Below are 23,969 nucleotides of genomic sequence, written 5' to 3'. Positions count from 1 at the left end.
GGTTCATATACTATATTGAAATGACTGACAAAGACTGGGTTCAGATGACAAGTTAACCCACAATGGGTTAAATAAACCATGGTGATTTATTTAACCCATGATGGCTTAGCATGTCATCTGTGAGCTCTTTTCCCACCCACAGTGGGTTATTTCCCCCAAATGACCCACCCTGGGAACCCGCCCTTGGCAAGAGCAGCCCAAAACACTGCTGCCACAATGCTCTTCTCGAGAGATCTCCGAGCAAACTTATTTTCCTGCCGCATTTAGCTGTGTCTCCAATTCCAAATAAGCTCCCCCGGTCCTGTGTGGTTCTCAAACGGTTTCACATGTGGAGAGAGCTTCAGTTTTCTTTCATTTATCCAGTAGTGCATGTGGTAGCTCCCAACAAAGGAACCTGTATATTAAATTTTGTTCCATTTCTGCAAACTTCCAAGGAGTTAGAGACCCCATTTGTTGTTGTTGTTGTTGTTGTTGTTGCATGCAGATAGAGAAAGGAGACCTGGCAAAGGCTTAAAAATTAGCAAAGGAAGCTGGGATACCTGCCCGGCCGGGCGATAGGACTACAGGGGAAGGAGGGGCGAGGGGGGGGAATAAACTACTCTGTGTAGCTCATTTGTGCAATTGTCAGTTGAGCACAGTAGGTATTTGCAAAATAATCTTATTGGCCACCATGGGTTAACATGATGTGTGAACAGGCCCAAAGAGTCCTTTACCTTGAGCCCATTGCGGCATCAATTGCCCTGGCCGGTACCCTTCCGAAAACATGATCATGACTTTGTTGGCTGTAGCTCCGAAGGCGAAACCCAGTGACCACCGATTGCTGAATGCCCCCACCGAATCCAAGGGTCTGTGAACAAAAAGACATTCAAATTCTGCACCAGGTTCAAATGGGGATTTGCACTAAACGTTAGGACGAAAGTCCTGATGGGTATGGTAGGGATATAGGCTGCCTTAGATGGTGGTGGACTCTCCTTTGCTGGAGGTTTTTAAACGGAGGCTGGATGGCCACCCATCAGGGGTGCTGTAGGTTTCTACTGGGAAGAATCAGCATTCCATTAGCAGCTGTACAGCCAATTCAGGATGGTTAAAATAATTAATTTAAGGAAGATGACTCTGGAATTAATCACCCAGCAGTGAATTTAAGTTGATAAAACCCATAAGTCAGAGTAAGGACTAAAGTTGGGTCTATTCTTCTAGATAGTAAGCCAGGGGGCTTGTGAACTGACAACCTATCTTGAGATTCACACATGCATATTCATCTGCTTGCATTTTTCAAGGAGGAACCTCGGGATCTGAAGGCAGTATTTTAGTCTGCATAAACTAATGTAGCTCATGATGATGTGTAGTTAAGTAGTCACTGAGTGAAAGGAAAATAAGAAAGTGGTACTCTGGTCAACACCCAACCAAGTTCCAGGGCATGATTGGAGGGTACGTGATGCAGTCACTTTGCTGAAGCTAAGCAGGTATGGGTCTGGCCAGTGCCTGGATGGGCAGTGTTCCATGAGAAAGAAAGGTGGGATATAAATCTAGTACATAAATGTCATGTGCTACTGTCATGCTGATGAGCATACAATAAGTCACAAGTTTGGCAGCCGCAGGGTACAACCAGCCCTGCTTCCAGGGGACTGTCTTGATGGCAGTCTTTCCTCTTTCCCAGGCATTTAACAGCATTTAACAACGCTAAGTTTGTTTGTTTTTTAACAGCCCCCAGAACGGTTGTTTTTTAAATGGATACCGTTGCTTTTATACTGTGTTTTTGATGGTTTTAAATTTTGTATACTTTTTAATGTTCACTGTTCTTAACTTTTGTAAACCGCCAGAGAGCTTCGGCTATGGGGCGGTATATAAATGTAATAAATCAAATCAAATCAAATCAAATGGCACTGAGTTGCCACTGTATTTAGGGAAACGCTGCGCTTTCTCTGCTACGGGATGGTGGCGGTTAATCCCGATGCAGAGGGAGGGCGTGGGCTTTCTGGCAGTCATTCAGCTTGCTGGGTCCACCCCCTGCCCCCTGCAGACGGCAACCAATCAGGGATTGCCATCTGCCTGGGAACGCCTCTGCCACCAGCGAGGTTAGACAGTGGATGCCCCATACTCGCCTCACTCCAGCGAAAAAGTCAGGGTAAGGCCCCGACTTTTTTTAATTCGCAGCTTCGCGGAAAAGCCCAGCGCTGCAGAGCCACTGCGCAGCCACCTTTGGGCTTTCAAAGCATAGAGACAGCCCTCAGGTTCCGTAGCAGAAGAATGTATGCAGCACTGGTCTGTCGGCAACCTTAGCTCTTTGTTACCAGTGATGTCTTGACTAGCAGCAAGAACAACAGTCAGCTGATATCTGCCATTAAAAAAGGACAAGTAGTTCCCATAATGCAAATTGGATTTGTCTCTTTACTTGTTTTGGACACGCATGCCCTGCACCTTTAGCATGGTGCTTCTTGGGTAAAAGTGGGTTAAAGTATCATCCCAAAGTGATTCCCTATTTAAATTCCATTGCCCTAAGCTTTTCAGAGCCATGTGGCTGGCTGAAGGAAGGCAGTTTGTACAACTGTATTAGCCATGACACTGGATCCTCCAGGTTTAAATGTATGGTGGCCATATGTCTTACTTTACAGAGGGCAGTCCACCTTCCCCACTGGTAGGGTGACCAGATGCACCGGGAAACCCCGGAGACCTCCGGAAAAACAGGGGTCTCCGGGGCAACCGGGACTGGGCCCCAATTCACCGGGGGAAAGGCCTGGAAGACGCGTTCCCAGACTTCCGGGAACGCGTCCCCCAGCGCCAATCTAGCACAGGAGAAGACTAGATCAATGCTGCGGGCAGGGGCTGGAGGACACATTCCCAGATTTCCGGGAATGCGTCCTCCAGTCCCCGCACCCTCCAGGGCTGATTTCGGCCTTCTCCTGCGCAGGCACAATTGCGGCAGAACAGGAAAAGGCTGAAATTGGCCCTGGAGGGAGAAGCTGGAAGACACGCGTCCTCCAGCCCCCGCCCCCAGCGTGTTGGGCACATTTGGGTGGGCACGACCTGAGCAAACTCTGTGAGTGCCCAGTAACGAGCGTGCAATAAAACACTTGTCGGATGGAGCTTTCAGTTAAACCCATTCTTTAAAGCCCTACGTTTCTATTTCTGCAGTCTAAAACCTGTTGCTGTAACCAAACCAAGCTGTTGCAAAGAAGCTGTCTAGACTCACATCACAACTCCACACCTCCTGTTGAGAAGACGACACTTTTCATCTATGAGGCTTCTCCTGGCTCTTTTTTCAAGGCAGGACAGCACCACAATTATGGCAACCTACAAGAAGGAGGTGAAAGCCACAAATGTGTAGCCATGTCAAGCAAAACCTCTGTCAGTCATTACAAGTAGCCTGTCGAACTGATCTACTTACGGAGGGAAGAAGTGAATAATGTAGAAAGAGTTCCAAGTCTATCGAATTTGTGCAGGTTTCATTTTTTGTCTGCCTGCTCAAGAAACAAAAATGCAGATAAGAGATTATCTGAAAGCGATATAAAAACATCTGAAAAGGACAACGGAGGACAGGTAAAGGTTGCGCTAATGGAACGCTAATCTTCTTGACCGTACTCATGGGAAGTTGGTACAATGTATTAACTCAGGACTTGATTCAGTGTACACCACTTCATTTTACCTCTGTGTAGGGTAGAAGGACTGCCAGAGAATGAAGGATAAATGCTGCCGACAAATATTCCTGAGTGAGAACATGTATTACTTCTTATGAAGATTAGCCCGTAGAAGACAATGCAGCTCCAGGATTACAAGGGAGTGGATTCCTATGGAATGTATTTGGATTCCTAGGAATGTATTTCCTATGTTCCCCCCCACTCTGCCCTGACCATGCCAGGAGGTGGCATTGCCAGAGGATAAGCAAGCAGGAGGCAGTAAAAAGGGAACGTTTTAAAAAAGTAGGGCTCCTTAGCCTTGCCAATTGCCCTGCCTGTGACAACTGTCTTAGTAATGGATGTGAATTCAGGCAGGTGGAAGGAGCAGGGCCACCCCAAGACATTGTGCGGCCAGAAGCACAGACAAGATGGCGCCACCCTTCCCATTCCACATACAGAAGGCAACTAGGCGAGTCGTTGAATTTTACTTTGGCGCTAGCAACAGGACACTGCCTTTCACCGCACCTGAGGGCAACAGGTTAGCTTAAGGGGTGCAGGGATGGCCATGTGGTACATGACACTGCCGACCAATAATTCATGAGTGAGGACACTATTGTTGCTTATGAAGATTATCCCATAGGAGACAATGCAGCTCTGGGGTTACATGGGAGTGGATAATGTGTGTCCCCCACAATGCCAGGAGGGGGCTTTGCCAGAGGACAGGCAGGCAGGAGGCAGTAAAAGGAAGCTGGGGACGAGGCAGTGTCTAAAAAAGTGGGGCTCCTTAGCCCCGCCTCTTGTGATGCCTGTGACAACAGTCTCAGTGATGGGCATGAAGTCAGGGAGATGGAAGGAGCAAGGCTACTCCAAGACATTTTGTTGCCGAAAGTAAAGGACAAGATGGCACCACCCCTCCCATTCCGTATACAGAAGGCAACAGGTCTAGCCACCGAATTTAACTATGGCACTAGCAACAGGACACTGCCTTCCACCACGCCTGAGGGCATCAGGTTAGCCATGTGGTAAACACAGCTCTGTCCTGTCCTCCCTCAGAAGGGAATGGCTGGAGAAGGTTTCGCCATTGCCACCCCATCCCGCAGCGTCCAGGTGCCTGAGATGGCCACCTCCTCACTCTGCGTAACAGTAGGGCTAGCTCTGAGAAGAACCTGATGCTACCCCCAACCTCAGTCTCCCATTCTCTACTGAGGCTGCTACAGTTATGACTTGGCTGACAGAGCAAGGGGGTGCGAGCAAGGTTGGGGGGCAGAACTCCACTTGCCTTATGCACGCTTGGCTGACCTGGCAACGTCATGGCAGACTGGCAAGGGAGGGGTCAATAGTTAGAGAGCGGGGCAGGGAAAGGAGTGGTGCTCACTGCGCTTCCTTGTCCTCTCCCCGCCTGTTACGTTTGCTGCGGCTTTAAATAGTTGTAAACGAAAGGATATTGTTGTGGGAGTCTCACGCAAAAGTTAAAATGTTCTCCGGACGACGTGTTGACCGATCCTGAAGACAGTCTCTTAACAATCCCCGCCAGTAAGCAAACAGCGCCAGAAATTAACACTATCAAACTTCAGTGCTTCTTGGGGAAGAACCCTAACCCCCACCCCCATTTAAGTAAATGAAACTGCAAGGGGAACATTTTTATGAGAGAATCAAAAGTAGGAGTTAGCTGCTTAGCCCCACCCCACCCCTGCTTCTTCCATGCAACTGCCCCCACCTCAAGCCTCCCCCTGCCCTGGACATACTTATTTCTGAGGAATATTTGCAGGAGAAAATCGGTGTGTGTGCTTCATAGAATTGTAGAGTTGGAAGGGGCCTATAAAGCCATCGAGTCCAACCCCTCGCTCAATGCCGGAATCCACCCTAAAGCATCCCTGACTGATGGTTGTCCAGCTGCCTCTTGAAGGCCTCTGGTGTGGGAGAGCCCACAACCTCCCTAGGTAACTGGTTCCATTGTCATACTGCTCTAAGTCAGGAAGTTAGAGCAGTACACGTGTGCGTGTGTGTCCATGTGTGTGGCTTAAGCACCACACTCCCAGCAGTGGATTATCCTCTGCAAACGCTCCCACTTTTCCTGTGTTGGCATTACGAATCCAGGACCCATATTTACTATGAAACATGTCGTTCTGCCCTTTCTTCCAACACATGCTCTCAATCCAGTATAATACATGAGCTGTCTGGGCTCCGGAATTGCTAAGTCTGGTACAACTCACTCAAGGCAAGTCTCAATATTATTCACTGATCAAACTTACCCAAACTTAGGGGAGGCCATCGTGGCAATGCTGAGAAGACCCGGTCCAGTTAGATGTACGCGGTTCTAGACGTGCAGCGAAGTGACAGTAGACATGCCAGAGATTTTGGTGTCTCTATCTGCCTTCCTTGTTCCCCATTTGCAGTTCTGTCACGCATTTTATGTTGTTACCTTTGACCATTGCGGATTACAAAGTAAAGTATGCGGTAATTCTCAGCTCCCACAAGGCTCCCCATGGACAGAAAGCAAACATTTGGTTAAATATTTACCTCAGTCATGTGGGCATATAAAGTAAGCTGAGAATTCTGCAGCCCATTGATTGGGAGGTGTCCTGGTTATCCAGACGCTTTTACAACTAAGAGTGATTAGTAAAAAGCCCTCTCAAACACTGACAACGCAAGCCAAGTGACAAGTGTAGAAATTTGGGGTGAAAGGTCTGAGAGGGTAAACAAAATGCCAATCTGTATGACTTAAACAGCAAGGGCAGGGCTTGACGCTTGCAACATCAGGTGGTTATTTTCATGTGTAAATGGGCCGTTTCAGAAAGAACGGATGCTACCTCACCTTGCATTATCCTCAAACTTGCTGCAATGTAAATCGTTAAATTTGTGATCAACTCTGAATTGTACCTGGATTGCATAAGGAAATGGGAGATCCTTGTTCTTCTCATTGCACACCTGGAACAAAGGCCAAGATGGCTTCCAGGTCCATAACAATAATAGAAAGGTTGGACACCAGGAAAAGAAGTGCATCTGATCAGGCCAAAACATTGCACACACTAAGCCGATTCGGTTTCTGCCGTCTCATCTCCTTTTTTGCTGTTAGCTTGCTTGCTTGAGTTACAACCCTAGAGTTAATGTTTACACTACTGTTATTTATCACACAACAAGGGCTGAGGTAGTCCTAGCAGGACTTGGCCAAAGCTGGGCTGCTTACCTCCCCTCCTCGGTGATGCTATTTCTCGATGCTCTATCTAGGAGCAGTATCAGCAACAGGAGGAGGGAAGCACTTCTCAGAGGACGCGGGCACCTGAGGACCACCAAAGCCATGCTGGGAGGTGTAGTGCTGGCATGTAGAGTGGCTGATTTAAAATAAAGTATTGGTGAGCAAACCAGGTCACTATCTCTCAATCCTAACTCCATTCCCAGTTTCCTGACCGCTCAGTAACTGTCTTTGTTCTTCTTTCCCCAACTGCCACTAACCCCACCAGCAGTTCCATTCTAGCCTCCGCTATCAGTCATTCCTCCATTCACTCTTCAGTTTCAATGGTATAGTCAGGCTTTTTCATAAAAAAAATATCATAAACTTTATTCGATAATTCCTGCATCTGTCTTGGAATGTTGAATTATAACAGGGGGAAAATGCAGCATAAAAAATCTCATCAAGTTAAAAGGCCTTGGGGGGGGGGGGGAGAATCCACTTGGTACTGGAAAACCATTAATACAGTCACTAGGCAAGCCTGCCTGGGAAAAAGAAATCCATAAGCAGAGTGCCACAACTAAGAAGGCCCACTCTCCAGTTGTCTCCCACCACACCTCAGATGGTGTTCAAAGTGTGCCTAGGGCCAGCTGCCTCCGTCGCTAGGCGCCTTTGGGAGCAGCAGGGAAGGAGGGTGCAGTTCCAGGTCCACCGCCAACAGCAATGACCGAGCTAACAGTCAGTCGGCCAGCTCCCTCACAGCCTACCTACGGGCAAGTCAGGCACTATGGCAAAAGGCATGCTGGGAGTTGTAGTTTTCGTTTTCTGTGGGGACAAGGAAAATTATGGTGGCGGCTTCAAGGTGGCCCTGGCCATGTGTCAGGGGTGAGAGAGAAAAGGAAAAGAATTTCATGTGTTTTAAAGTTACCTCTCAGGCCTAGCACCGGCCTACCTTGCAGGGTTGCCATGAGGGTGGAAGAGGAGGGGAAAGAAACCAATCATTTAAAAGTTAACTGACAGGCCTAGCACCAACCTACTACTTTAAGATGATTATCCTGCATACATATACTGCATGTTAGGGAGCCCAAGCAACGCCAGATATAACAGCTAGTGTAAAATAATAATAATAATAATAATAATAATAAAAAGATCTTGGAAGGGTTTATTGCAGGGGCATTGACTCTTTTTCAGGTCAAAGACTGAATTTCATTTCGGAGAAGCTGATGGGGGCTGCATTTCAATGATGGGCAAAATGCCCAAGTGGCAGAGCCAAAAAGGTCAGCATATTTTAATTTAAAGCTTTTACTGCCAGTAAGCCATAGGAGAGGCATTTCAACGATTTGGAACGCAGGGGAGGGGACTGCACAAAAGTCAAGAAGTCACCAAAGGGCTGGGGGGGAGAGGGAGGGGGCAGCAGGAGGGGATGCAGCTACCTGCTCCAGGTAAGCAGGGTTTGGCCCACAAGCTTGAGGCAGACATCTAGCAATCAGCTATTATTTATTTATTTATTTATTTATTACATTTCTATACCGCCTAATAGCCGGAGCTCTCTGGGCGGTTCACTATTATTATGTCACTATTGCTGTCTTTAGATGATTATGCCAGAATCAATTTTATACACAATGGGAAAATATCTTGAATATACCAAGCTCAGAAACAACCTGGCAAAGAAAACACTTTTCTCCATCCCTGAATATATTGGCAAAAAAAAAAAACCCACTCCACAGTATAGAATGCTATTTTGCTTGTGTTTTGCCCCTTCTCAACTTAGCAAAATCTGTAAGAAAGACAATATGTGCCTCAGCTGTTTTCAGCCTAATACTGTTTTAAAAAAAACACATTGTGAGAATGTCCCCTTTTTAAATTTTCTTGGGAAAAGTTGTCTATGCTACTGGGTTGATGACTCTAGATATGGCACCTTTGAACCCAGGGTTTATTTTGCTCAGCTGTTTTGAAATATTAAGGTCCATAGTCTGTTGCATTTGTCTGTGGTAAAAAAAAATATTAACCGCAAGCAAATGGTGTGATCAGATTGGGAAAGGCGGATCCAAAGCATGTCTGACATCTTATTATTATTATTATTATTATTTATTTATTTATTTATTTATATAGCACCATCAGTGTACATGGTGCTGTACAGAGTAAAACAGTAAATAGCAAGACCCTGCCGCATAGGCTTACAATCTAATAAAATCATAGTAAAACAATAAGGAGGGGAAGAGAATGCAAACAGGTACAGGGTAGGGTAAGCAGGCACAGGGTAGGGTAAAACTAACAGTAGAAAGTAACAGTAGAAGTCTGCACAACATCCCTTTCCCTGTCTCAGAGCATCCCATAAACTAAAATGTATTCTCTGACCCTAATTTCCAACCCTCGTCTTGCAGAATTAAAGATGCAACAAACCAGCAGTGCTAGAAGGCCGTTTTAATAAAATTCCTTATGCCTCGAGGCTTTGCCCTTGCCGTAGTGGCAAAGTGGAGGATCTGCTTCATAATTTGCTCTACTGCCCTATCTAGTCTCAAATTCGTTCTAAATATTTAGATCGGTTTTTGTGAGTAAGTCCAGCTGGCCCGATTCAGAAAGAATATACTTTTTGTTTACATGCAATAACAAGACTGTCATATTGGCTCTGGCCAACTTCACTCTTACAGCCCAAATGTATAGAGCAAAAATTCTGACCTTACATGTATGATTTGTTTTAGCATTGCTTTTATTATGCTTGTTGTAACCGTTGGTTGAAACAATACAGCTTTATTACTTCTACTACTACTGTGTGATCCATTGCACTGTAACTTTCCCTCCCCCTGCAAATGGTATCTCATGAAGTGGAAAGCTTTGTAGGTTTTTTTTTTAATATTGTTTTTATTGGATTCCAATATAATCAGAGTACAAAAAATAGTAAAATGTTAGAAACCCCAAGAAATCAGACACCATCTGCTACCCAACTCAAGCCCCCAACTACAGTAATTCAATCTTTGGTAGTTACAAATTCAATGAAAAAATGGCATTTACCAGTTTAAGTATGTCAGTTAAGAGAAATAGAAAGCAGCATTTCCGCTTGCAAAACAGATATTGTCAGGTCTTGGTTTATGGGAACGTTCGAGCCCTTAAATATTGTTTGTTCTCAAAGTGTGACAAAGGAGGATTGTTGAGGACAGGAAACGTGAATTGGTTTTCTCCAAAAGTGCCTTTTCCTTTCAGAGTAATAATAATGCCCATGGTTTAGCAGGAAATTGTGAACAGTTTCCTCATCTGGATCCAGTCCTTTTATTATCCCATCTGATGTTGGATAATAAACGTTATCCAGAAGGGTGGAGGAGGCCAGGATGAAACCCAGGAGTTTAAAAGATGCTAGACATTGCTTTCATTATTCTCCCTAGTTCAGCTCCTGTTTGCCTTCTTTGATTCAGCAAACATAGGTCAGCTTTGAACCTACTTCTACCCTTTCCCCATAAACCTTCCAGTGATCTCTCCAGTTATTCCCTTCGACGCCCACTTTCACCTTCCCTTTTCTGCTGCTTTCAACCTCCTCGCCTTTCTGTACTGCACACTCCTCCTGTTCTCTCCCTTTGGGAAGCCCGTGTTAACAAGGGGATCTTTCCAGCTACTTCGCTACCATCATCCAGAAAATTCTTGCGTGCTTGGGTGAGGGAGAATAAACAGGCCTCCAGATTTGTTGGACTACAATTCCACTAACCTCTGACTACTGGCCATGGCAGCTGGGACTGATGGGATTTGGAGTACCATCACAACAGGAGGGCTAGAGTTCCCCATCCCTGCTGTCTGCAAGATGGACACATACAACTGGCAAAAGTATATATATATATATATATATATATATATATATATATATATATACCCACAATGCATTTGCTTTGTTTGCCCACCACCAGCAATAAATTATTTTGATTGACATCAGAAATGATGTAATTCTTATTCTGCCTTAAACAGAATGCAGAATAAGAAAGGGCCAGCGGGATATGTGAAATTGCTTTATTACACACACCAACAGTAAACATGGCAAAATGGTGCCAACTCACAACCACTTTCATTGAAATGTACAGCAACCGAACAGGCAAAGTGGTCATTGTCAAGGTCAGACAAGATGGTCATTGACAAGGTCAGTTCCACCAGTACACCAAGACCGGCATCAGAGGCACCTGCTAACTGATGCAGACATTTTGAGAATAAATGATCTGACAGCACCTTTGGAATCATGCAAATTCCAAATCACAGGAGCCAATACACCAATTCGGTACTCTTTGGAAAGCTTCTCGTTAAACCGATGCAATGCACTCTAACTTAGCTGCCCACTTCAAGTGTGCTTTCATGCCAGATCAATATAGCCTGAGCAGAAGAAAACTTTCGAGTGTGTGCGGGGGGGGGGGGGGGGACTGCATTCTTCTGTGAATTTCGGAGACCATCCAGATCTACCCAAAGGCAATGGCTTGTACACAATTTGTTAGCAATTCCAGCAGCCAGACAGCAAAATGTCTGGGGAGGGGAGTTTCATGGCTTATAAAATGCTCGAAATACAACAGACGTCAATTTAGAAAACAATATGAAGACGTCAGCAAGTAGCCTGCAATAAATATAACTTAGCCATCTTTACGTCATGCACACCTCATAGCATCAGGGCCAACATCTCCACAGTTCATAGCCAGTCACTATTTGTTGACTCCAGGGAGGCTATTGTATGTGCTCTGTGGGCTTACTATATGGTTCCACTTCAGCAGCAAAACAAGTCAGGCCGATCAGTGCCACGGCTGATCCGATGGAAATCCTGGCTTTAGCTTCCTGATTCTCTGGAGACTGGGGTTGTTCAAAAGAGTGTAAAGCAGCAGCCATCTTATCCTGGCTTTGCCTGAGACCCTAGAACCTACAAGAAGACACCAGCATTTAATTTCTAACACACAGAGCATCTATATTACACAAATGTCTTCCCCTTGTTCATTACAGAACAATGAAGTAATTGAATACCCTGGTAATATATTTGAAATTAGTGCAATGTGGTTGTACCAATTAAGTGCCAATACCCCACAAAATTAGAATACAGACAGAATAAGGCGGGCTTTTTTTTGTCCTTTTCTTTTTTAACCCGGGTGGAATTTGGCTGAATATGTAGGGAGTCTGACTGGCAAGGGCAAAAAAAAAAACTATTCTGGTTTGCATTTAACAGAATTTTAATCTGTGCAAATAGTAGGTAAAGCTTTTCATGACACAGAAATAACCATAATCACCTGATAAGGTTTATAAATCAAACTTTTATGAAAGGCACGAAGCAGAAGGCTGATAAAAAAAAAGCTGGCGACGCTAAGATTATGCAGTGGCCCAGAAACGCTTTGAATTGTATTTCAGTTTGTTTTAGATATATGCGAGTCTCTCTGGTTGCATTCAGACAACACAATAGTCAACGGTGTGGTAATAATCAACTCGACAGCTGTTTATCTAGGGGGTACTCCCCACACAACATTATTATAATCAACTGTGGTGTAGATTAGCAACAGCGTTGAGTTGACTATTAGTCCACGCTGAGTTGATTCACTCATCCCACACCTTCTCTCCCCTCTTCAGTCCTCCTGCTAGTATCCCATCAGCCATTGTTGCTGCAAATCTATCCTGCTGGCAGGACAAGAGTGGCAGCCACCGCTTTGACCACTCTTGCCTTGCAACTCTGTGGCTGACGAAATAACCAACGGTGGCCGAGGAAATAACCAATGGTTCCCTTCACACAACACGATAACCAATGGTGGTTCAAATAGCCAACTCTGATTAGTACATTTTCGAACTCTCTGTTCTTGGAATTGTGGGCTTGGATGATGATGATGATTTTAAATCTGGTGTAGTTTGGGGAAAGAATACCAAACAGATATCAAGCAGAGACTCTAAGACAGACACCCTTGACATCCAGTGAGAGTGCTGAGAGGAGAGCGCCACCTGTTATTTTGCACAAATTGCAACTTGCGGATAAAAGAAAAGGACATGAGCTCTTGCCGGGCACCTGCAGATCGTCTGGTGGTTCATTCTTCGTGCGTCCCAGAGTTGGGCAACTGGCAGAGCATGAACATGATGCCAATCCCTAAGCAGAACTGGGAAAGACTCGGCCTAAGGTCCAGGAGATTTATTGCCAGTTAGTTTGGCAATACTGGGCTCAATGCACCGATGGTGCAGCTCAATATAAGGCGTAGTACTATGTTCCCCATAGAATATACAGCACTACTCAGCCAGTTCTCTTATTAATACAGCAAGTTGTTTATATTTTACCCAAAGATTCAATATTTAACAATAAATATTCATTCCCCAACAAGGATGTTGAACAGAAGGTTGGAGTTCTCTTTACCAGATGTGGCGTTTGGCAGACATTCTGGAATATAAAGGGCATCTTCACACCAACTCGATTCACCTGTCTTGAAATTACCGAGCTCTGTTTTAATGTAAAAGAGGTGTGGAATATTAAGGGCAAGTTTAGACCAACCTGTATGTCCAGCTAATAGATACAGACATAGACATATTTGATCCTACTAATGGAAATAACCACCTACTCACCCTCCATCCATGTCTGACTCAATGTTGCAAAGGTCAAGCTCAAATTGTTAGGAGGCAAATTGTTATGTGGTTTAGTTGTCTAAAATATCTTTCATCCCTCTTGTTTTAGAGAAAAAGACATGCAAATGCTGGTTTAAAAAATAATAATAATAACAAACACGCAAAATCCAGCAAACTGAAGTCTTGATCAATCCTCCTCCCCTGCCCCACCCTGCCCCTAAGAACTCCAAGTGCAATGAGTGTGGCATTGATGTCTGTGACCAGAGGCAACAGTGAGACAAAAGAAATTTGTCTGAACATCATGGGCAATGATGCCTCTCTTGTACCAGTTACAGCTCTTAAAAACTGGGCTCCTTCTCAAGTTGTCTTGAATTACGTCTGTACTTAGCTCAATTCCTGCATTGAGCAGGGGGCTGGACTCGATGGCCTTTTAGGCCCCTTCCAACTCTACTATTCTATGATTCTATGATTCAGGTTATTGTGGGAGGGAGGATTTGCAAGTCAAAACAGGGCCATGAAGTGTAGCCCAAATGTGGTTAAGGTTCTTCCACACTGTCTTGAAACACAACATTTGGTACACCCATGGTAGGGATGTAGCCCTCGTGCTGGATGCTACTAATGCCTGCAGTTGGGACATGAAATGATCAACATGTAGGACATAAGCTTAGCTTTAAAACAGAGGCCAGCACTCGGGGCTGGAACAAGCCAAGTTGTACATGTGATGGGACTGTGAGTGTCGCATTGCATCTTCACACACTTGAGTCAGCCTTACACTGGAGGAGACCTGCAGTGATTTGACCTTCTTCACCAATACTGGAGCTCGTCCCCTACACTTCCTGGCATCTCAGTATGCCCCATGACTGCTAGCACCTGTGTTACAGTTTACCTGTTCCCCTGGGCTGAATTATGGCAACATCCGCGGTGGCTCTCTGCCATTTTCTTTTCCTGTTTGCACTATCAAGGATGTGGCAGAAGCAGACAAGGATGGGGTTTGTGTGGTAGTGGTCCAGGTACAGCATTTGAACCCAGGTACTGAAGCCTGCAGTGATAAAAGGATCGTTTCTTTGTGCAAATCAAGTGCAGTTTTCTGTTTCCCCAGGGTTGAAGCCGGAGTCATTTCGTGGCCAATGGATGGAAATGACAGGCTGTTCTGTCTGGAAAGCTCCATGTAAAGCTTTTAAGAACCCCTCCTGAAAAGCCTTCAGAGATCCCAAGCACTTACCCTTATCACACGATTCAAAGCCCATTGGCATTACCGGCCTGTCTATCCGTCCCACCAGCCAGGCTCCTAGAACGATGCTGCGGATCAGTCTCATCAGGCAAGACAACAGGCCCACCACCACCGAGTGGAAGAATAAAAAGTAGCTGAAGTTCATGAAGGCTTTCCTGCAAGGAAGATATGTCCGAAATGAACCATTTCACAGTGATTTACTCCCACCCCTTGCAAATTTGGGTGGAAAACCAAGTGATTATATATATTTTTTGGACTGAACTAAACATAGTTGTGGACTTAAGCATAAAGATTCATTAAGTTTACATTTGAAAACAGATGTCTTTGCAATCAGAACGTGCTAAAATATTCAGGAATGATTACTGATTGTTCCTGGGAGTAGTTTAAGGAGATAAATTACACCGGGAGCAAATTACAGTATTGACTGAGGCTTCAATTTCTTTAAGTTGAAGAAGCCTTTTTGTAGTTTTCCAGAAATAGGAAACTAAATTTATGTGGGGCGCTAGATGACCTGACCCCCTGTGGGCAGAATGATGCCACCCAGCAAATCGGCCGTGACAGTTTGACCCATTGGGTGAGGATGGGGTGGAGGAAGCCTCCTTTAGTCTCAACGGAAACAGCGAGTACCACGCTAAGGGACTCAACAGACACTTGCAAACGTGTGCAGCCGGCTTCGCTCCTGCTTGTCAATCCCTTGCGTGGTGAACAAGGAGGAGGAAAGTGCACTCAGACGGCACTTACAGGAACTACTGCAAGCAATGGCTGAACTTGCAGCCGCCACAAGGGGATTCCTTTCCCTGTCTCTTTCCCAAGTCCCGGGTAGGCTCCACACCAGGGGGTGGAGCTTGGGGAAGGGAGTGGGTGGGGCCCATGGATCTCCCTGATCTTAGTCTCCTACTCTAACCACTGCACCACACTACTTGGTTTTATTGCCACCTGGTCTGCAGTTCAGTGCTGCATCATTGACAGTGGATGTTTTAAAAGCAGCATATAATTATTTACCTTTCAGATTTATAGCCTGACTCTCAACAAAGAGATTCCTGGGGCAGTTAACAAGAAAACCCATTATGAAACAAAATAACGATAGATTTTAAAAAAAACCATTAGAGGAACTGCTTGTGTGGGCTGGCACCTTTGCCATGACCCAGTTCCTGGGTCCACCTGCAGCTCCTTCCTTCCTCTCTGTCAGAAGGGATGAGCCCGGAACCTGGACTCTATCCCTGTTATAGGAGAACCTACGGCCCTGCTAGATATAATTAGACTACAACTCCCACAAGCCCTGGCCATGCTGGTGGAGCTGATGGGAGCTGGAAGTCCAACAACAGCTAGAGGGCCACAGTTTCACCACCTTTGCCTTCTTATCAAAGGCACTGCTAGGGCCAGCCCACCAGGCGCCCGTCCAGGCCCCACAGCCCTGAGGGCCTCCAAATACCCCCCCCAACAGCCAGCCATACCACACCAGGAGAGGTGGGGCGCACTGTGGAGTACGGCGCCAGTCCCACCTGGCATCCTCATTTCCCCAGAGGGCCTCCTCACGTGGACCCAGAGGCGCTCTGGAAAACCACGGTGCCGGGTGCAACAACCGCAGCTTCGCTGTGCAGCGTGCCCAAACTCTTCCCTGGCTGGAGGGGGAAAGAAGGTGCTGCTGATTCTGAGTCTGTATGGGAAGGGGCAGAGAGTGACCTGGGGGAGACTGAGCAGAGACAGGGGAGAAGAAGCTCACTACAGAGCTTCCGGAGACGATCTTAAAATGCAGGACTGGAAACACAGCGGAGGTGGGGCTCTTTCAGATAACCGAGGCCCAAATTGCTTAAGAGTTGTAAAAGTTAAGACCAACATGTTGGACAGTGCATTCCGACGCACTCTTACCTGGAAGTAAATCCCATTAAGCACAATAGAGCTTATTTCTGACTGAACATGCATGGGATTGTTTCGTAAACGAATGCATGTGCAAATGAGAAATGCTAGCCCTGCAAGGGCGGCAAATCTCCCCAGCCTGCACAGTTTTCCGAGGTATCCTTCAACAATGACAGCCATGCAGTGGGGGAAAAAATATTCAAGGAATTGAAGAGCAGGAAGAGCATCACTTCTAGGCACTAACCTGTTATCAAGGGCCAAAGGCTTCTGCTTGTCATCTGGAGAAATCTTTGGCTGCAGGCAAAACCTAGCAGCAGCAAGAACCTGGAGCTTCCTGATAACCGTGATGATGACAAACGAAAGGCTGAGAGACAGAAGGCAAAGAAAAACCACTAGTTTATAGCTAAAATAAAAAAGAAGTGGAGGGAAAGCCTATCAGAAGCTATGTAAATAGAACTGGGAGATTGCGTTTAGCGGCCAGCTCCTCACTCTGGATCCTCAAAGTCCTGCACTTGTGCAGTTTGGGGCAGGCTCATTCTATCCCATGATCCATTTCTTTAAAACGCTAGTACTGAAAAGGAGACTATATGGAAATGGTAGAGAATTGTGGATTCAGCCAGAGCCTTCCAGGCTTTTCTCCTTCCAGGGTTTCCTGCTGCCAAAGAGACAAGCTGATTTGAAACTATGGAAACTTCTAAAATAGGAAACTGGAGTTGTGTACACAGTTGTTTCCTGGATATGCATGTTCGCTCTTTGGGTCCTGGCTTACAAGCTTATTTTGGAAAATCTCATCTGCTCAACATACCACACAAAGGATTTCCAATGAGTGTCCATCCACATCCACAAAGCAGTGTTAAAAGGCAGGCAGACAACGGAGACAGTTATCCGATGCTCCCCAATCCACAATGACTGGGCATTCCATTCCATGCAATTGGTCTGTAGCCGTCTTGCAGGCAACGACAGTTGTGTGACTGAGTGGCATGGGCATGTCTTCTGGCCGTGCCCAAAATTATCAACCTGGCAGCTTCTTAAAGGTAGGGAGAGCAAAGCTGTTTTTGTGACAGCTGGCACTTACATGACCGTTCCCCACTTGTTGAGAAGTTCCATCCACTCGCCGCGCTTCATGGGCAAAATAAAAACATACATAACGATCATTCCAATCACCCATTGCACCAGTTGTATGATCAGGTACCCTAGAAAAGGAGGGAAATCGTCAATAAAAGGGGGGAAATGGGAACAACACCCCCAATAACTTATGCCAAATGCTCACAACACAGGTATTCACATACCCCACATTATGTATGCAACTTGCCAAGAAATGTATTTTGAAACGGATACCTGTTGGGGTAAAACAATCAAAACAAGTTTTTTAAAATGCAGGGATCCTAGAAACATAATACAAAAAACAAAACATAGTCATCATAGGAAATCAAAGAGGTAAACTCAATATGACAGCAGCATATCTGTACATCAGGATTGGGTTGCTGCAATTCCTTTCAAGGTGAGGGGGTGGAATTTAAAGAGCAGGCAAGCTCTTTGCCCTGTCCTGGACGGGGTTGCACTCCCCCTAAAGGATCGGGTCCGTAGTTTGGGGGTGCTCTTCGATCCAGAACTGTCACTTGAGGCACAGGTGAACTCAGTGGCAAAGAGCACCTTTTATCAGCTCAGGCTGATATACCAGCTGCGCCCTTATCTGGACAGAGATAGCTTAGCTACAGTTATCCATGCTCTGATAACCTCTCGTTTGGATTACTGCAATGTGTTATACGTGGGGCTGCCTTTGAAAACGGTCCGGAAACTTCAACTGGTGCAAAACAGGGCAGCAAGGTTATTAACAGGGACTGGCCGGCGAGATCACATTACGCCAGTCCTTTTCCAGCTTCATTGGCTGCCAGTCCAGGTCCGGGCCCAATTCAAAGTGCTGGTATTAACATTTAAAGCCCTAAACGGTTTGGGGCCAGGTTATCTGAAGGAACGCCTCCTCCCATATGTACCTACCCGGACCTTAAGATCATCTACAGGGGGCCTTCTCCATGAGCCCCTGCCAAAGGAAGTGAGGCAGGTGGCTACTAGGAGGAGGGCTTTCTCCGCTGTGGCACCCCGGTTGTGGAACGAGCTCCCCAGAGAGGTCCGCTTGGCGCCTACACTGTACTGCTTTCGTCGCCAGCTGAAGACCTTTTTATTCACTCAGTATTTTAACACTTAATTTTAACTTAAATTTAAATTTTACTGTTTTAACTCTGTATTTTAATCCTATATCAACTTTGCTGTGTGGTTTTATCCTGGTTGCGCTTTTTATACTGTATTTCGTAATTGTGTTTTAAACTGTTGGGTGTTTTACTGTGGTTTTAATTTTTGTGAACCGCCCAGAGAGCTTCGGCTATTGGGCGGTATAAAAATGTAATAAATAAATAAATAAATAAATAAAAAGAAGATGGGGGGCTGAACCCGTCCTGCCATGAAAGTGCTTTTCCACAGTCATTTTTTAACCAAGCAAGGCTCTGACTGGTTTCAGATGATACAATAGTCAATAGTTGATTAAATAGTCCATGGTAGACTAAATTGTCCACCGTTGACTATTGTGTCGTCTGTGGGGAGGAAACCACTCCATGGTGAAATAACCAGTTCCAATAATTTACACCGTGCAGAGCTGATTATCTGCACAGCCATTCATTATTGTGTCGTCTGTCAGGCGGCGTGGGTTTTTTCCCCGCCTGCCTACAGAGGGGCAAGAGTGAAAGAAACCTGGGTGGGGTGCTGCCAATCGTGACACCCCACGTGTTCCCAGGGATGTGCATGTCCCTTTCTGCCGCCCCTGCTACGGAGGGAAAGTGCTGGTGACTGCAGACGGGGGATGCTAGGAACTCCTGCTGCTGCCTCCGTTGCCAGCCGCCAGCACTTCGCGGCGAACGGAGGACGGGGCGCAGGAGGAGTGAGGGCATGCTCCTGAGTCCCGTCCTCCATTCCCCATTAGTTTCAAGGCTGAAGGCGGAGGGAGTGGCAGCATAAGCCTTCCCTACACCCTCAGCCTCGAAACTAATGAGAATAGACACGCTGCAGGTGTATACCATACCAGACCCGGCCCAGGTATGGTATTCATCCACAGCTCATTCTATTCCCATCAGTTTCAGGGCGTCAGCTCTCCCCCTGCCCTCAGCCCCAAAACTAATGGGAACAGACGAAACAGGGCTGGTGTCCCTCCGCAGCGCATGCAGCCCCATTTGCTTTGATGCCTGAGGCCAAAGAGGGCTGTCAGCAGCAGCTCTCTCCACCCTCAGCATCAAAACAAGTGAAGATGCACGAGCTGTGGAGGGATACCAGCCTGGACCAGGGCTGGTCTCACTCTGTGGCATGGGCATCCCTAGTGGTGGCTCTCCCACCTCCTGCTTGCTGCAGCGGTGCCTGTGACGCATAATTATTATCATTTATTTATTTATTACCCACCTCTCCCTCTGGATCGAGGCAGGGAACAACACTAAATACAATACATAAAATCAGTTAAAAGAGCATATAAAATCAATGCAGTATTAAAAACAACAACCACAGCTTCTTAAAATTCTCAGGTTTAAAATTCACCTGGGTAGGCCTGCCGGAAGGGACTAGTCTTTACGGCTGTCTTAAGCTCAGAGAGAGCATTAAGCTGACGAATCTCCTCCGGCAGGCCATTCCACAGTCTGGGGGCGGCAGAAGGAAAGGTCCTCTGGGTAACCGTTGCCAGCCTAGTTGTGGCTGACTGGACTAAACCCTTCCCAGAGGACCTGAGTGTGCGGGGCGGATTGTACAGGAGAAGGCGATACCGCAGGTAACCTGGACCCAAACCATGTAGGGCTTTAAAGGTAACAACCAAAACTTTATACTTCGCCTGGAAACTAATTGGCAGCCAGTGAAGTGATTTTAAAGTTGGTTCTGGCCGCTGCAGCCAGAAACAGGGAACTGGGTCTGTCCCCCAGTTCTGGCTATGGCACTGCAGAGGGGCACACGCTGCGAGCGCTGCTGTAGCAAGGAGATGGGGGAGAACCCGCCCGGAAAGGACACGGAGCGCGTCCTTCAGGCTCCCCCACCTCCTTCTTGCTGCAGCTGCACCCACAGCGCCTGCACCACATACCCCACCACGGACAGAACTGGGGGACTGGATCTTTCCCCCAGTTGTGGCAGCAGCGAATGAGAACATGCCGCAGGCACTGATGCAGCAAGGGGGGGGAGCGTCTCTGCCCCTCCCCACGGAATGGCAGCAGCCTGATCAAACCAGGGGAAATCAGCACGGCCATTCAGTGGGGAGAGAACATTAGCCAACCCTGCTATTATAGATCCAACTCAATGGATGACTATTTGCATGTGTCGCCCAAGTGCGGCAAGCAAACCGTCATCCATGGAGTGGACTATGTGGGCAGGGTTGGCTAATGTGTTGTCCGAATCCACCCTCAGACTGGAAGGATCCACAGCAGCAGAAAAATGGCTGTGTAGAAGCAGTTTCAGAGGGCAACAAGGGTGGTGGTGATGTGACATCACCAACCAGTAGGCCAATCCACTGCCTCTGCCTTCTCTCCTATTTGCATGTTCTCTCCTATTTGCACTTATAGGCCAATCCACTGCCTCTGCCTTCTCTCCTATTTGCATGTTCTCTCCTATTTGCACTTATAGGCCAATCCACTGCCTCTGCATTATCTCCTATTTGCATGTTTAAAAATTCTGCACTCACAGGGCCTTCTATGGAAGTTCCAAGAAAAATAACTGCCATCGACCAAGAAAAATAACTGCCATCTAGGGAAGTTCCAAGATAGAAGGCCAGAGGGCGCCTCCAAGCCACTTCTAGGTTGCGCCATCTAGAGACATTTCTCAGAACTGCAGCCTTCTATGGAAGTTCCAAGTTCCGAGAAAGATAACTGCCAGGAGCTTCCGGCCTAGCAGGGGGACCAAAACCCACTAACCTCTTCACCAGACTGCTCCTCTACACCTGTCGCATGACGGGCTTTTTTGCTAGTACTACATAATGGCCAAAGATGTAGGGAGTTGCCAGGCGAGGTTTTTATGGTGCCATCCTCCACTCCCTCATTCATGGACATTTACATGGGGGTCCAGATGACGTCTTCTAATCATGAGCCTCGTGTTTTCTTAGTTGGAAGACGGGCCTTCTGATTGCTTATACTAGGAACCTTTTGTCTCGAAGCATACGTAAATCCCTTTCAGGCTTTCATTTAGGAACATGCGAAGAAGCTGTGCAAACATGCAAGGGTAACACCAGCCTCTTGATGATGGGGATTCCCACCCTCAGGTTTGTTTATTTATTTATTTATTTATTAAATTTATATACCGCCCCATAGCAGAAGCTCTCTGGGCGATTTACAAAAGTTAAAAACAGTGAACATTAAAAAGTATGCAAAATTTTAAACCATCAAAAATATAGAAACAACAGTGATAGCCCCAGGGAGAGGTTTCATCTCTCTAATGAATGTAATGTGTCAAGGGTTAAAGATGGCTTCTCTGCCAAAGGATGGGTACATATGGCTATATGACAGATTTGCATTCCTTAATGGTGGAATCAGACAAAGGGAAAAACTTTCGACCAATAGAGCATCGAATGTAACCTATGACTCGTTGAGATTGTGCACCTTAACTTGAAAATTGAATGTAACTTAACTTGCTAATACAGAACTGACCAATAGAAGGGTTAGAAAGAGACTAACACCCTCTTGTAGTCAGGGCCTATATATACTGTGAGATTCGTTTATTCTGGGTGCCTCCATCTTGTGGAACCGGAGAGCGCCCCCATACTGCAGTATGGGAAGTAAATGGATTAAGTGTATTCTCCAGCCTCGTGTGTTTGATTGGCTATTAACGCGCCGGGGAAGCGGGCCTTTAAATCCCTAGTTGAAAGACATCAAAATTTAAAACCATCAAAAATATAAAAACAACAGTATAAAACAGTATCCATTTAAAATAACAACAGTTGTAAAGCCTATGTATGATAAAAGCCACCCAACTTTCAGACTTAATTGTGCATCGGCTTGGGATCATTACCGGTGCACAGGTGTCATCAAGGCCACACCTTTTCACAACCCCTCCGTGTGTTCCTAGATGAACGCCTGAAGAGGACTACTGGTGCACCTAATCCCATGTGCTCTAAGTAGTTCACACGAATGCAAATTTACCCATACGTTGGGGAATATATAAGAGCACAGTGTTACTTTCTTATGCCCTTGCAGAAAGTCAACATACATTTTTTAATTATGCTATCTATAAAGCTCCTCTCAGAATTACAGCTTTCACTATAAGTTCTGAAGGCTTTCAGAAAATTGTAGGTTTAACTTACCTTATGAAGTGAAACTACTCCACATTGAATTCCATGCTTTCTGTCCATAGATAATCATAGTTTTCTATTCTACCTTTGTACCTATTAACATTGATTCTAATTCTAACGCAGGGGTGAGAACCTTAATTGGTCCTGGGGCCAGATTGCCCCCTCTGGACCAACATGGTTTGCTGGATGATGTCAGGAGGGGCAGGCCCCTTCCACTGGTGTCATCTGTCTCCACCCCACCCACCTTACCTTTCTCCATGAGGAGAAAGGGATGAAGGTGTGGCTCCTCCAGGTGCCTGCCCAGTCGGGGACCTTCTCTACCTGCTGCACACTGTCCTGATTGGGCTGGCATGGAGTGCACAAAGGGACCCTTGGCCAGTGATTGGAGGAGTGGCTGTATTCCCTTCAGTGCACAAATATGGGGAGGGGGTGGGGAACCTCCATGGACCACATTCAGTCCACAGGATGGAGGTTCCCTGTCCACGGTCTAGGAAAAGGAAAGTAAGTTGATGGTTGACAGAATCCAGGTCAGTAGTGGGGCATTTTTCAAGGACGAGGAGTGAAAACTCACCACACTTTGAGTAGATGACACTGCAGAAGATTCTGGCAGAAGAAAGTGCTTCTTGCCTGACCGCAATGATTTGATGTGTTTTCTAGAGTGGAAAACATTTAAATTGTTTTAAAAAAGCATTGGTTGCACTGGGACTCATCAAAGCCCTCACACCCTTCATGGGTCCATCCCACTTCCTCTACATCTGTAAGATGCTGAAGGGTGTGTGAGACTCAAACAATATCAGCAATCAGATACCAGACGGGGGTTAGTGGCCTGATGCCCTTCAAATGTTTTGGACTACAAGTCAAAATCCTAACCCCAGACAACATGGGTTAGGGCTTGTGGAAGTTGTAGTCCAAGATATCTGGACGATGCCACATCGTCTACCCCACCTTAAAACATTAAAGAACATTGAAAGAAGGAAATGCATCTCCCTTGCCTAGGAACCCTTCAATTGTATTTTGAGGGGAAAAACATTTTTAACAGTTCTACTGCTCTCTTGAGACAATAGTTGTGCCTGTGCACAGACATGGGGGAGCAATTACATTGTGAGACCGAATTAAAATCATCCATTTGCTGAGATAGCAAAGGTCTTGCACCACAGGGTGGCAGAAAAGGCACTGTTCTGTTGAAAGGTCCTTTTGCAGGAAGTTGCCCCTGGGTTGTGTTCAGATGAAGATTTATTGTGGAATCACTACAGC

The 23,969-nt window shown here is 46.2% G+C and overlaps 2 protein-coding genes across 4 annotated transcripts in view; both read right to left on the bottom strand.

Annotated features, from left to right (window-relative positions):
- The window catches only part of LOC134400202 (stimulated by retinoic acid gene 6 protein-like), a 38,984-nt gene extending 32,910 nt beyond the window's left edge, over positions 1-6,074 (bottom strand). For all 3 annotated transcript variants that reach the window (XR_010025567.1, XM_063128496.1, XM_063128497.1), the window contains exons 1-4: positions 5,867-6,074; positions 3,386-3,458; positions 3,191-3,291; positions 714-847 (exon numbers count right to left, since the gene is read on the bottom strand). Coding sequence is in view for 2 of the 3 variants with exons in the window: in XM_063128496.1 (XP_062984566.1) it covers positions 714-847; positions 3,191-3,291; positions 3,386-3,458; positions 5,867-5,886 (328 nt within the window). In the remaining variant the exon portion in view is untranslated. The remainder of the gene's footprint in view (positions 1-713; positions 848-3,190; positions 3,292-3,385; positions 3,459-5,866) is intronic.
- Positions 6,075-11,188: 5,114 nt separating this feature from the next.
- LOC134400159 (stimulated by retinoic acid gene 6 protein-like) overlaps positions 11,189-23,969 on the bottom strand; it is a 46,596-nt gene continuing 33,815 nt past the window's right edge. Inside the window, exons 12-19 of the mRNA XM_063128449.1 lie at positions 23,287-23,368; positions 17,707-17,755; positions 17,493-17,610; positions 16,662-16,781; positions 14,552-14,715; positions 14,216-14,368; positions 13,124-13,207; positions 11,189-11,662 (exon numbers count right to left, since the gene is read on the bottom strand). Coding sequence (XP_062984519.1) covers positions 11,538-11,662; positions 13,124-13,207; positions 14,216-14,368; positions 14,552-14,715; positions 16,662-16,781; positions 17,493-17,610; positions 17,707-17,755; positions 23,287-23,368 — 895 coding nt within the window. The 3' untranslated portion in view covers positions 11,189-11,537. The remainder of the gene's footprint in view (positions 11,663-13,123; positions 13,208-14,215; positions 14,369-14,551; positions 14,716-16,661; positions 16,782-17,492; positions 17,611-17,706; positions 17,756-23,286; positions 23,369-23,969) is intronic.

Source organism: Elgaria multicarinata, chromosome 6, assembly GCF_023053635.1.
Source record: "Elgaria multicarinata webbii isolate HBS135686 ecotype San Diego chromosome 6, rElgMul1.1.pri, whole genome shotgun sequence".
Taxonomy (NCBI): domain Eukaryota; kingdom Metazoa; phylum Chordata; class Lepidosauria; order Squamata; family Anguidae; genus Elgaria; species Elgaria multicarinata.
The sequence above is the reverse complement of the archived record's forward strand: the minus strand, read 5'-3'. Positions and strand labels throughout refer to the sequence as shown.